Raw genomic sequence first — 14666 nt, 5'->3', positions numbered from 1 at the left:
TGAGCGCCTAGACTAGGACATTAACCCACAATAGAACATCTGGAATCACCGCAGGCTAACAAACTACTGGCTTTATTAAACTTTGTAGCTTGTTTTGCTGTAATTAATTTATTACAAGACAAGTTTAATTCTTGCGGCCGCCTCTGTGCTAAATTTGTAGTAATGATAAAGAGATAACCCGTAATCCTTACAAATAAATTATGGTAGCTAAGGGCTTAAATACAGTCAAAAAGAATATTCTGTTCGTTTGTTACCTCATCAGTTTTTGTGGTCTTCCTCATCAGCTCTACTTAAAAAAAATCTACCAAACTAATAACCTCTCTTTTTAAGTCGGACTTTCAAAATTCTCTGGATTCCTTTAAACTCCCTGATCACCTTGAGCTCCCTTTTCCAGACCTTCCAGGCTTTGGGAATTCTGTCGGTCCTTCGTGCCGGATCGTCAAAAATGCCCAACAATTTCATACCATTCGTAAAATTCATTAAATAAACGCGGCAGCTATACAGGCTACATAAACTGGGCAAATGGATTCGCCCACGAACTTATCAACGGGAACATGAAAGGGAAATATTTCGAATCCCTCCGTCGTGGTAGAATAATTCTGTCGAGGTCATAGAAGACAACTTTTAAACAGTACGCCAAGACAATGATTCAACGAATTTATAGTGTAATCCTACTTTATATTATAAATGGAAAGTTTGTGTGTGTGTGTGTGTGTGTGTGTGTGTGGTTTGTTACTCCTTCACGCTAAAACTGATGGACGCATTTTGATGAAATTTGGCACATAAATAGTTGGACGTCTGGACTAACATTAAGCTACTTTTATCCCGATATTCCGACGTAATAGGGATAAAATCTTGAAAATGCTACCGCTGGGTTTAGAGTCATGGAATTTTGGACAGTTGTTATTAATACAATCTCAATAAAGACCACGATATAAATTTTGGGATTTACCAGGGTAATTTTGTAAAATCCCGGAATTTAAATTGTAACTACCAGATCGAACCTACCACGCGTAAACTACGTGTGCTAAAACTTTAGAATTCAACAAATAATCGCCGTATGTGTTGTATTGTTATAATATGTGTACCGTGCCTGTGGTTAATACCCGTGTAACTGGGGAAGGTGGCCACAAAAATATAATGTCCTTTGCGATACGGCCCGATGTTGCCCCGTTATTAATAAATATAATACCAGAGCTCTCCGTCCAACTCGTTTGCTAAATTTAAATTAACTTAGGCCTTTTTTGTTACATATTATTTATTTATTCTTTTTGTAATTTTTTTTCTTTAATTGTATACTATAAATTTTAGGTATTTTATTTGTAATTATATTATTATGAAAAAATGACTTTTTGCCAAGTTTCTTGCGGCGCATTCTTCTTGGCTTCCGAAAGCGCTGGTAGTTTAAAAAATGACGTGTAAAAGTGCCCATTGCGGCCTATTTACTGAATAAATGATTTGAATTTTGAATTTGATTTATAAGAGTTCTAAAAAAAGTTCTTTTCTCTAAACGCATTGAAGTATTAATGCTTAGGTTTCCGTTTCATAGAGCTGTAAAAAAAAAACAGGAGATAAAGTTCGTACTGCTGCAATGTAGGCTGCATAAAATTATTATTTTTTGTTCTAAAGAATAAAGTAAAATTTCGTCTAAGACCACGGCAATCAAGACAACAGCCAAAAATAAGTTATTTTTTAAATATATTCTTTTGATTCCAGTGAAAATCGAATAAGTTTATAGTTAATACAAATAATTAGTTAATAAATTTTCAACTTCGATGTTGATGTTTAATTTTTGTTACTAAAACCCATTTTACCCTCGATTCAACTATCAACCCTTGCCTGTGACTCGGGTGGATATTGTGGTCGGGTGGATAAAAGTGATCTTGATTTGTAAATCTGTTTAAAAAAAATATACCTCGTTGAGTTTCTTGCCGGATTCTTCTCAACAGAGGTTTTTCCGAACCGGTGATAGATTTCTTTTTGACATTCATAAGTGCTTGTTATAGCCTAAATTGAATAAATATATTTTGACTTTGACTTTGACTTCATTATTGTATTACTCGTCTCTGCCGGTCGATAATCAAATCTTTTTAGTTAATTTTGTTTAAATTTGAGTCATTTCATATACTTACAAAATGCAAATTGGCTGATGCAAGAACAGTCAACAAAAAGGACACACAGAAAAAGCTTAACTATATTCAAAAAATACGAATACCTACTTTAACTTTTCCAAAAAGTAGCCTCGTTAACTTCAAAGAAAAGAAATCATTTTTTTATCAGTGACCTACTTATTTCTTTCTAAGACATTTTAACCGCGTAAGCAGTTCTTCGTAACGACAAAGTTATACCTCACTAGCAGCTGGCTGTGACTGTCTGCAAATAATTAGTTTGTCACGCTCACGCGCCAGTGAGAACTAGTTATTAATTGTTTGGGATAAAATCTATTTTATGTCCTCAGGGTCTCATTCCATCCCAATACCAAATAGCTGCTGTCCGCGACTTTTTTAGAAAAGAATTGGGTAGATTCCTTGTTACAAAAATATAAGATTCTATTCAGTTAGTGACATTATCATTATAAGCATCTACATTTTATTAAAATGTTTTGCTCTATTTGTCGATACTTATTTTGATTGTTTTTCTCTACCACTCAAAAGTTGACTGGCAGAGATCCCTTCGGGGATAAGTCCGCCTTTGTACTTAACACTTTTTTTTACCTTTATGTATTTCCTTTCTTTATTGTAGGTACAATTAGGAGTATAAAGAAACAAAAAACTGCAAACGCGAAGAGCGATAAAGTTCGCGAGTGGAGGCATGTGGAGGCCAGTGAAGTTACTCCTTACTAAAAAATATACATAGGTGTGACGTCACACAGAATTTGAACCGGCTAAATCTTCATTTTTTTATTGTCAAAAGAAAAAACACTTACCTATCCGATATTTTTTGAAAATCTAATTGAAGATTAATTATATTTATAGTTTACTAGCCGTCACCCGCGACTCCGTCCGCACAGAATTCGTTTATCGCTATCCCGCGGAAATTATGTAATTTTCCGGGATAAAAACTGTCTAATGTCCTTCTCCGGGACTCAAACTATCTGCATACCAAATTTCATCTAAATCGGTTTAGTGGTTTAGAGGTGATGAAGTCACAAACAAACAAACAGACTTGCAAACTTTCGCATATATAGTATTAGTGGGAAGTAATTTAGCCTATTCGTTTATGGCGTGACTACGGGATTATAATTTTTCGGGATAAAAACTATCCTATTGTTTAGCACAGGGTCTCCTATCCCCATAGCAGTCCCCTATTTCATCACGATCGGTTGAGTATTTCAAGCGAGAAAGCATAAACTTACATATATCCACATTTTGAGGGTTCCGGAGCCAAAATGGCAAAAACGGAACCCTTATAGTTTCGCCATGTCTGTCTGTCTGTCTGTCAGTCCGCGGCTTTGCTCAGGGACTATCAATGCTAGAAAGCTGTAATTTTGCACGGATCTATATGTAAACTATGCCGACAATATAGTACAATAAAAAAAAATTTAAAAAAATTTTTTAGGGTACCTCTCATAGACGAAGTCGAGATGTTTTTTTTCTCATCCAACCCTATAGTGTGGGGTATCGTTGGATTGGTCTTTTAAAACCATTAGGGGTTTGGTAAGACGATTTTTCGATTTAGTGATTTGTTTGTGAAATATTCAACTTTTAAGTGCAAATTTTCATTAACATCGAGCGTCCCCCCCCCCCTCTAAAATCTAAACAAGTGAGTGAAAAAATTTGGAAAAATTCAGGATGATAGTAAGTATATCAAACTTTCAAGGAAAACTATAACGGCCAAGTTTGCTTGAGAATTATTAGTAGTTTATGAGTAAATAGCAGCCTAAGGTATAAAATATACCTAAACTTGGAAGATTCCGTAAAAAAAAATGGCTACGGAACCCTATTTTGGGCGTGTCCGACACGCTCTTGGCCGGTTTTTTTATTAGTAAAGATTTACCACGCGCAGGAATTCGATCCTTCAGTAAAAGACAGAAGATTAACTTTGGCGTACACCATAAACTTGGAACTTCTGATCCGTATTACAAGCGTCCGAACAATTTGTGGTCCCTCCATCATCAGCTAAGTCTTGAATTGACGTGGTGTCGAAAACTTTAGCTTTTGATGCTTCTTCTGAGGGAAATATAGAAATAGAATATCTGTAAAGGTAGATACAGAAATACATAGAAACAACTCATTATAAGAAAGAAAGAAAGAAAGAAATAAAGAAGACATTTATTCACTTACACAGAAGACACACATATACAGCAAAATTAACACAAATAAAATAAAATAAAAAAAAAAACAGAAAAACACATGAAAATATTAAATACAATATACACAATCATTATCATTATTATTCATTATCATTATCATTATCAATCATTATCATTATTATTAACTCATAATTCAGAAAGATTACAGAAATAACTCATTTCTAAGTTAAAAATAATAACATTCTGTACCTATTACAAATAATATGACAATAGCCCAAAAATAAATGGCACTATGAATTTTTGTAATAGTTGATATAATTTTTTGTCTCACAAAAGTTTATTTTTTATTCGACTGGATGGCAAACGAGCAAGTGGGTCTCCTGATGGTAAGAGATCACCACCGCCCATAGACACCTGCAACACCAGGGTGATTGCAGATGCGTTGCCAACCTAGAGGCCTAAGATGGGATACCTCAAGTGCCAGTAATTTCACCGGCTGTCTTACTCTCCACGCCGAAACACAACAGTGCAAGCACTGCTGCTGCACGGCAGGATTAGCGAGCAAGATGGTGGTAGCAATCCGGGCGGACCTTGCACAAGGTCCTACCACCTGTACCACTACCATGAGTTTAAAGTGACCGTACTCGATAGCGACGGCATAAATTATTTGTATGGAGAATTGTACAGCGCCTCTACAAATAATTTACGCCGTCGCTATCGAGTACGGTCATTGTAAACTCATGGTAGTGGTACTGCACTTCACTCACAAATGTGATAAAACATTGTATGTCATATCGGAGGTACTGGAATTTTGTAGAACAACGTTTAGGCTATATAACGTAAATGATAATAATCGTTTAGCATAACAACAAAGTGAATAACCATTAAAAAGCATAACCTTAAAATTACTTTACATTGGCATAGCAACTTTTGTCATAATATTTATGTTTCATAATGTCAATTTGTATAATGATTGAAATGCATACTGTCGTTTAATATAACGTTCAGAGGGCATAACAGCATTTTTACATAATTAGGTCCTAAGTAAGACTAAAAAATAGACTGGGTTAAGTTCGTACTTCATTAAGGCATAAAGTGCCTCAACCACGAGTAACAGTAGCTGTCAGCCACTGTCAGGTAGAGCAGTGAGACCCTAGGGGTTCAATTTGAGTAAAACGAATTTAGGTTTTAGACGTTTATTTAGCCCCTAAGGCTTTTCTGACAGAATAAAAAAAATAAAATAAAAAACTCGAGGTCGCGGATACGGAAGAGTTAAGTTGGAATGCGTTTCTTTTGGAGAGGCTTCCCTGGACTAGAGTCCGAAGCGCAGGTCGCCGGTGCTGGACAAAGACTGGAGGCAGTAGGGGCTCCAGGGCCAGCAAGCAGCAGCAGTCCTTTCAATAGCGGAAGGACAGGGGCTTCGGTTCCAGCAGCCGTGCAGGTGTTGGTGGAAACGGTGAGGGGTTCAGTCCCAGACCGTACTGTGCAGTATCTAATTTGTAATTTGTCTAATTTGTCGAATACTTCCCCCTCCGTTGCATACAATGCGCAAACGCAGCTTCTTGGCCAGATTAGCAAGTAAGATTTTTAATCCTGCACTGTGAACCTTCTTGTTTGTATTTCTAACTAGCTGTCGCTGGCGACTCCGCCCGCGTAGCATTCGTTTATCGCTATCCCGCGGGAAATATGCAATTTTCCGGAATAAAACCTATCCTATGCGCTTCCCCGGGACTCAAACTATACCTAGTGCCATCCACGAAGACGCGTGATTTTGACAAAATTAGACATTAATGGCATTGTAATAAGAATCATGGCACGCGTCATCGTGAATGACTCTACCTATATCTGAATAACGAATTTCATTTAGATCGGTTCAGCGGTTAAGACGGGAAGAGGTTTCGCAGGATGGGATATTAAACACCCTGCCCGACTGCCCGTAAGAGGGTTATGTTTTTTGATACTGTGTATTATTTTTATTTATGAATATTATTCCTTTCTTTTTGTCTGTTATCTTCACTTCATTCTTGTATTATGTACCGTTAATAAACTTCGTATTAATCCCAGTAACTCTAGTTTCCTTCAAGTTGCACCTTCATCATCATCATCACGTCAGCCGAAAGACGTCCACTGCTGGACATAGGCCTCCCCCAAGGCTCTCCACTCAGACCTGTGTGCTTTTCGCATCCACCGCGACCCCGCGATCTTAACCAGGTCGTCGCTGCACCTTAAACTTGTGTTATTTTTCCCAGGACCCCCTGATCACCCACCCGACGACAGTATCGGGGCCCGACAGCGACGGTCTCCGCGCGTCATGGCGGACTCTCCGCGTCTACCCAGATGATTACGCGGCACCGCGCGGCTACCTCGCGTTGCGATGTCGCGCGACAGTGCCGACGCGACCGCCTGGCGAGCGCGCGATGTCGGTGCGACTTTATGTCGCGTCACGCCCGCCTATATCTACGTACATGTTTAGTAAGAACAGTAAGTCGTTTCTATTGGGTTATTATTATTAGTGAACTAAAATAATTTCCTTGCTCACCCGCGACCTTACGATAGCTAAGCTTATGCAAAATATGCGCGTTCATGCAGTTCCTCCACCTCCACACTGTAAGAACACACACAAATCACACAAACCCATCTATCACCACCACCACACTACACTGACGCGTTTCGAACTCAACCAGAGCTCATCTTCAGAGTGACACAACCGTACACCATGCTACCAGTTGTTAGACCAGGTGTTAGGTGTAGGTGGTGTTGAGAGTTGTGAGTCTAACATCTGGTAGCATGGTGTACGGTTGTGTCACTCTGAAGATGAGCTCTGGTTGAGTTCGAAACGCGTCAGTGTAGTGTGGTGGTGGTGATAGATGGGTTTGTGTGATTTGTGTGTGTTCTTACAGTGGAGGTGGAGGAACTGCATGAACACGCATATTTTGCATAAGCTTAGCTATCGTAAGGTCGCGGGTGAGCAAGGAAATTATTTTAGTTCATTGATATGGACCTCCGCAAAGTAACGCCTAATTCAATAAATTATTATTATTAGCCTGTTGAGGCAAAAGCCTCCCCCCATGTCCTCCACTAGAGGTCTTGGGCGATCTCTGACCAGCTGGAAATTTATTGGGTTAAGAGCGTTTATACCTGCTGAGCTGGCAACTTTGCATTTTCGTTAGTTTTTCTCGATTATTCCATAAAAAATGAATGAAAATTAAAAATGTGCTGATAGATCTGTTACAATACAATACAAAGACTCTTTGTAGTACACCAGATATAGTAAGCGATACAGAAAACAGATACACAGAGAAAAAAATGTTCTTAATGTAAAGAAAATATAAAATAAATAGAGCTGTTCTTAATGTAAGACCACATTTTTAATTTTCATTCAATTTTTATGGAATAATCGAGAAAAACTAACAAAAATGCAACGTTGCCAGCTCAGCAGGTATAAACGCTCTTAATGCGCATAAAATAATGTATTATCGAACCACTGTGGAACCTTTTCGTAGAAAAGTTATGAATTCAAATTATTTTTATTGCCAGAACATAGTCAATACTAAAGGTCATAGTGCATAGTGGCATCGTATTGCTTGACAAAGGAATTAATTATGACACTTACTGTGAGAAAGTTCTACGGCGGGTCAGGAATCAAATAGTTCGACTAATACCTCGTCGAAATCAGAGATATCTTTACACTATAGTACCCTGTCGCTGTCAGCTCGTGTTTGAATTTTTGTATAAAATTGACAGAAGGCAACACAACACACAGACAAACACACAACACACTCAACAAGACAACACAACAAGAGTGCGCGCGTGCGTGTGTGTGTGTGTGTGTGTGTGTGTGTGTGTGTGTGTGTGTGTAAATTAAGAGTATTTTTCACCTCGACTACACCTGATTTAAAAACGTACGAGTATAGCATATTAAGGGCAGTAATTACAATTACCCTTTTTTAATTTCTAATCATGCTGATTAGTTTAAAAGCTTTCACCATCACTAGGTAAGTATAGACTTAGGTCGGTACTATTCGACTGGAGTAATAAAGCGTCAAGCAATAACAATTATAATTCGTTATTTACACTACACTTATTCCAAAATCTTGTGTTTTCTGAAGGATGACATAACAATTTAATAAAAAAAAATCCAATACCTCTTTTTATTTTATTCTGTTAGTTTATATATTTGAGCAACCAGCTACTTGCTGCTTTATATAACGTGAATATATTACGTTATGTCCATGCCATGTCCCAATTAGTACTGCCCTAAGGGCAAAAATGAACATGGTTTGTAGCGGCAACTCAAATGTAGGCGTAAGCCCGGAGCTTGAGACGAAAACCTATTTATTTACTTCTCAGAAAAAGTAATTTCCGATTCATGTCTGTGTCTGAGCATCTAAGATAAGGACGACAATGAATAAGACATTTCCTAAAGTACATTTTGGAATGCCAATATTGAGGTTGAGTTTAATGCGAGTGGGCAGTTTATCTGTATTTAACCTATATTTGTTAAAAAGCAATTTAGATCAGTTAGCGGTATGAAGCCATAAATCGCCATTACTTTGATAAAAGCTCGTACCTCAAAATTGATACTTTTCTAAGTGAACTTTATCAACATTATTTCAAAGGTCAATTTTGTTGACGTATTGATTTGGAATAGGATTTTATTCTGAGTAATGCCGAAATATTCCTTATTCATTACTTCTAATTTACTTTTTACCCGACTGCGAAGAAGGAGGGTTATGTGTTTGACGCGTGTGTATGTATTTAGCTCCACTCCTAACCAATAGATACAAATCCGTATACCTTAAGTCATTTCGTCATTTTTGACGAATAATCCAATGTGTGTTTGTGTGTTTGGTTGTTTGTCCGTCTTACACGTAACATATAACACCGTGTCATACCATGATCGTAATAGGAACGTGTCAGACAAAAATATATTCTTTGTATTGAAAGTAGTAGGTACCTACTTTTCGGTTAGCTTGGTACGGTGACATTTGCTTTTTTTCCATTCCACGCCATGAATGTTTCAGGCCAATATTTTATAAAATATATACTTAAACCTTGAAAGAACAAAAAATATATATCTCCACTAGCTTTTGCCCGCGACTTCGTCCGCGTGGAATAGTAACTTTGGAAAGCATTTAATTTATTTAGGGTACCTATTCTGCCAATAATAGCATAGCACATAGAAACTTCTACGGTTTACTGAAAATAACCTATTTTAATAAATTGCTTTATATCTAAACTCGAACAGGTCAAATTTTCAAAAAGCTCAAACAAATACCGACTTATTTGTTATTAAGTGCCTAAATCCCAAGTTTCATGATTTTATTTTCGACAGCGACGAACTTCCACCATATAAACTTTCATCCCCTATTTCAACCCCTTAAAGCCTCTTTTTCGCGGTTTTTGCGTGAAAGCGTAACAGACAGACAGACAGAGTTACTTTCGCATTTATAATATTAATATATAAAATATAAATATTATATAGTATATATATATATATAGTATGGAAGTATGGATGTTTGATGATTTAAACTGTTACTTTGTTATTCAATTTTTGTGAGAGCATGGTTTGTGAGATCCCGATAGACAAGCAAAAACACTTGCTACACAGGCGAAGCCGCAGGGAAAAACTAGTTAAAAATATAAACTATCACTAATAAAATCGATTACACACCTTAGCATATTTAATCGAGAATCGCAATAAATCGATTCGAATTTATATTGTCACAACCCTTTAATTGCTTATTGACATTGTCACCGTACCCATCCTATCCGAAAAGTACCTACTATAGCATGGTTCCTAATCAACTGTCGCCATCGCGTGTCATGTATGCGTTTGGCATTCCGTTAATGACACGCTCCTATTACGATCATGGTATGATACGGTGTCGTAAGTAGAGACCTTTAGAGCCATTTTCTTAACGATCATGAAATGTCGAATATATCGTTGCCTTAGTACAGTTTTGAAAATTTTACAGGAGAGCAATTTCAGGAGAAAAATGTTCAATTTATGACTTTCTCTATCTTAGAATAGGTCTTTGACATTATATAATGTCAAATATTTATTTACAAATAAAAAGTATGAAATCAATGCAGTTAAGACATTGACGAAGTACTATAGTATGAATCAGTAAAGAATATGACTCGTCAAAATAAACATTTAAACAACAAAATAAACCTCGCAAAATGTTATTATATTGGACGAAAACGTTTTAAAATAAGTAAACGCATCAATGCATATAAAATGATAGGATACAATTTAACCATCGGCACTTACAACAATTGTATCTTCAATACATTTTAGAACGGATCGTATTAAAATGGCTTAACATGTTTGGGCAGATAACAAGTTCAACCAGAAGTGTCTTTAATCGATTTATAAAAACACTTCTGACAAACGTGTCGCATTTTTTTTGTACTAAAACTACTTAATTTATTATTGCAGACAAGAAAGTATAACTTTTCGATGGGACTAAATGTTCTTAGGATTGATGTACATTTCTTTGAATTTAAGCCTATCAACCTTAAATTATGGTATACGTTCATAACATTTAAAGAAAATAATGGATTTTAGTATAATATTACACACCTCCGTCGCAGTTAGTATTATGGTGTCACATTGTTTTTAATAGAAGCAGAAGGCTTTACAGATTTCTGAGAAAAGCAAACGACGCAGAATTTCATTTAATATAATATATGCCAATAACAAAGTTAAATTTGACTTTTTCGTAATTAGTACGAGTGTGAACTAAGGCATCGATATTTAATTGACCTTAGAAGTAGGCTCACTCATTTTCTCGGCTACAAGGTTATAATTATAACAGTTTAACATTTCGGAATCCTTTGATCGTAAATTCATGAAATCTTAATAAGAATAAAGCGATCCTTTTTAATATCAGGTTGAGTTATAAGACCCATGGCACAGTAAAGTTCTAAAGCATTTTCACTCATTGTTTAAAATTTAGAGTGAATTTCTTGAGTGAATTTTTAATTATATTTGCAAAAGTACAAGAACGTACGTACGTAATGGAAATACGGAAATATTCAGAGTTTCTTGGAAATTTCGTTCTCTTTTAAAGGGCTTGTTTGCTAAAACGTATTTAGGTCTGTAAATTTTAATATTAATTGATCTCTATAGCGGTGTTAACTCTATTAAAATATTTACACGAATGAGGGTTATGTTTTTCGAGCGTATGTACGTTTTTAGGGTTCCGGAGCCTAAATGGCAAAAACGGAACCCTTATAGTTTCGCCATGTCTGTCTGTCTGTCTGTCTGTCTGTCCGTCCGCGGCTTTGCTCAGGGACTATCAATGCTAGAAAGCTGTAATTTTGCACGGATATATAGGTAAACTTTGCCGACAAAATGTTACAATTAAAAATTAAAAAAATATTTTTTTAGGGTACCTCCCATAGACGTAGAGTGGGGGTGATTTTTTTTGTCATATAAACCGGTGGATGGAATTTTTTTTAAAAATTCAGGATGGTAGTAAGTATATCAAACTTTCAAGGAAAACTATAGCGGCTAAGTTTGCTTGAGAATTATTAGTAGTTTATGAGTAAGTAGCAGCCTAAGGTATAAAATATATCTAAACTTGGAAGATTCCGTTTAAAATACGAAATCCTTAGAAAAGCATTACTTTATTTTTTTGTAATGGCTACGGAACCCTATTTTGGCCGTGTCCGACACGCTCTTGGCCGGTTTTTGTCTTTGATCCTCTCTGTAGCCAAAATGGCTGCATGGTTTTCAACATATATGAGTTACAATTACTCTTTATTGTACACCAGAAATAGTAAGCGATACACAAAAAAACAGGTACACAGAGAAAATTACAAGATAAGCAATAGGCGGCGTTATCGCTTAAGAGTGATCTCTTCCAGGCAACTTTTTTACAGAAAGAAGGAAGGACTAGTTTACAGCAGGTGGTGCATCAACAGTAGATCAGAAAATTAAAACATAATATGTAATCATATGTCGTGTTGTAACAATATGGGTATCAAATTAAAGCTAATAAGTACCCCATTCTAAAAATAACACTAAAGATACCATTCTCACAGAAATATCCAAAAAGTAAGAAATAAAAAGTAAGTACATCAAAAAAACCTTTTAATAAAAACTAACAAGGAAAAACAAGTCTAGTAGTGTAAAACTCGAGTATTTAACAGTCGGAACCTATTTCCTGAGGATTTTTGAACTGATCTCGATTTTGAATGGATTTTGTTCATATAATGTAGTTTGTCATAACTCTTTTTTCTATGATAAAACTGCGTTAGAACTGCCACTCCACGTATAAATTACGCCCTTAACAAGATTACACGTTGAATTTCGACGATTTGATAATTATGCCAAACGGTTCTATGCGATATGAGATTATGCCAAAAAAGGTAGAACCCTCGGCACTCTATGTTTGTAAGACGGCAGACGGCACTCTATCTTTCTAATAGCTGTCTGCTAACCCTTTACCGAAACCTTTAAGAAAACTATAGGTCTAGATTGTGTTAATTTAAGTCTGCTCATAATTCTGTATAAGACTGTTTGTTTCTTATCAATAAATAAATTATTAAATAAAACAAGACGCGGCCAAATACCGCACTCAGTGTAAGTGCAAAATTCGAACTTCGTATCTTGCCGTCCCGCTTACATTATTTAATACGAGAGTGAGAGGGAAGGTACGGCACGAACTTCGATTTTCGTGGTAGCCCCCCAGGCACAGCGCTGTGATGCCCTGGTGATGTGGCCAGGCCCTTAGTCATTGTATTTTTTTGTTCTAGAAGCGGCAGCAGGCTGCGCGCGCCACCGCCTGCGGTCGGAGATGATTGTGTGGACGTTACTGCTCCTCGTGAGGAGACGAGTGCCTTTTCTAGGGAACTAGAACTGTTTTGTTGAACCGCCGATGATCTTGCCAGTAAACTGATGTTCTACTTGGATATACTGTAGCAAGAACACAGTGAAAAAACCGGGCAAAATTTAAAACCTAATATCAAACAAACATTGACATTTGTGACATATATGTTCTAAATGTAGGACGCTGGACTTTATGTGGTTAAGGTCTTTTTTCTGGCCATGATTAAATTAGTGACAATGACTAGGAAAAACTCTTTTTGAGCTTGATTGCGCTTGTCATATTATCTCCGCGTGAGTAGCGAATACGATCGATCGTGTAAGTTTTCGGTTACAAAATACGTCTCGATCGCGTTCGCGTTAAAATCTCAATTTGTATGGAACACATGGAAACACGAACAGCGCCTCTAGCGGAACGTTTGCGATGTTCGTGTTTCCATACAAATTGAGATTTTAACGCGAACGCGATCGAGACGTATTTTGTAACCGAAAACTTACACTAAGGGTACAGAGCTCTGACCAAGCAAGTAACGCAGACAAATGGAATTTCGTCTAATTTAGGTCTTGCAATTGATACGCCTCAACGAGTCATCATTTTACACAATTATTGTAAAAAATCTTGCTATAAAGTAGGTACCGAATACAACATGTACACGAATCACTTTGTTGCCCATTATTTCATTTCTCATAATTTCACTGGTCGTACCAAGGTTTGACATAAAATGTATAAAACCTTTCTTTTTTTTCAATATGCCATTCTAACAGAATCGACATGATAAATTAATAACAACCCTGGAAAATGTTAATTATAAATAAAATATATTATGACAAACGAAAACTATGGCAAACGATAGTGATCGCTGAATACACCGTCGGCGGTGAGCCGGCTGGTAGGTCTGTCACACACAAGTCTCGTGTGTGACAAGTGTCAATTCTTTTACGTAGGTAGTTACTGTTATGAAATCTGTGCTAAGAGTTTTTGTCAAAAATCCATTGAAGTGTTTTGTCACGAACAAAGGTTTATTTGGTGAGAATATCATGGCGGCTTAATTGTTTAAGTATGTACATAAAATAGATCAGTGTCTTGAAAAGGTGATTCTTTTTAATAAGCCAAGGTAAAAGTTTTCGTCTTGGCGGGGGCACTACCGTGCCCCCAGATTTACTTATAATTTTTTGTCAGTTGCATTTTTGGACAATTTAACTAACTTCTTGATTAATTTTTAGTTTTATATAAATTTTATCGATGTGTACCTAATTAGTATATAATAAATTTATTTAACTTTTCAAATTAAAAAATAAAACGTATTATATTCTTTATCTTTTCAAGACATTTTTCTGAGAATAAATGATGCTGTGACTGTTTTGAAATATAGTAAAATTATTAAAATTATATGTGTAAATATTATGTGACGCACTAAACTAATTATTATGAGCAAAGTTAATGTAAAATTGTATATTTGACTTATTCGTCTTAAATCTTCGTTATTTTTATTTCACTTCCATAAAGTTTCCTAATAAGCCATATTTGCTACAGGGTGTAGGCTGTTATTACTTATAATGAGCTTCCTATAATAA

General features: G+C 36.3%; 1 protein-coding gene across 1 annotated transcript in view; it reads left to right on the top strand.

Moving 5' to 3' along the window:
* Positions 1-14270, top strand: part of LOC141428762 (uncharacterized) — a 53095-nt gene extending 38825 nt beyond the window's left edge. The window contains exons 4-5 of the mRNA XM_074088769.1: positions 6502-6733; positions 13022-14270. Coding sequence (XP_073944870.1) covers positions 6502-6733; positions 13022-13122 — 333 coding nt within the window. The 3' untranslated portion in view covers positions 13123-14270. The remainder of the gene's footprint in view (positions 1-6501; positions 6734-13021) is intronic.
* The last annotated feature ends 396 nt before the right edge of the window (positions 14271-14666 follow it).

The sequence above is a fragment of the Choristoneura fumiferana genome, chromosome 6, assembly GCF_025370935.1.
Source record: "Choristoneura fumiferana chromosome 6, NRCan_CFum_1, whole genome shotgun sequence".
NCBI lineage: Eukaryota > Metazoa > Arthropoda > Insecta > Lepidoptera > Tortricidae > Choristoneura > Choristoneura fumiferana.
The sequence above is the reverse complement of the archived record's forward strand: the minus strand, read 5'-3'. Positions and strand labels throughout refer to the sequence as shown.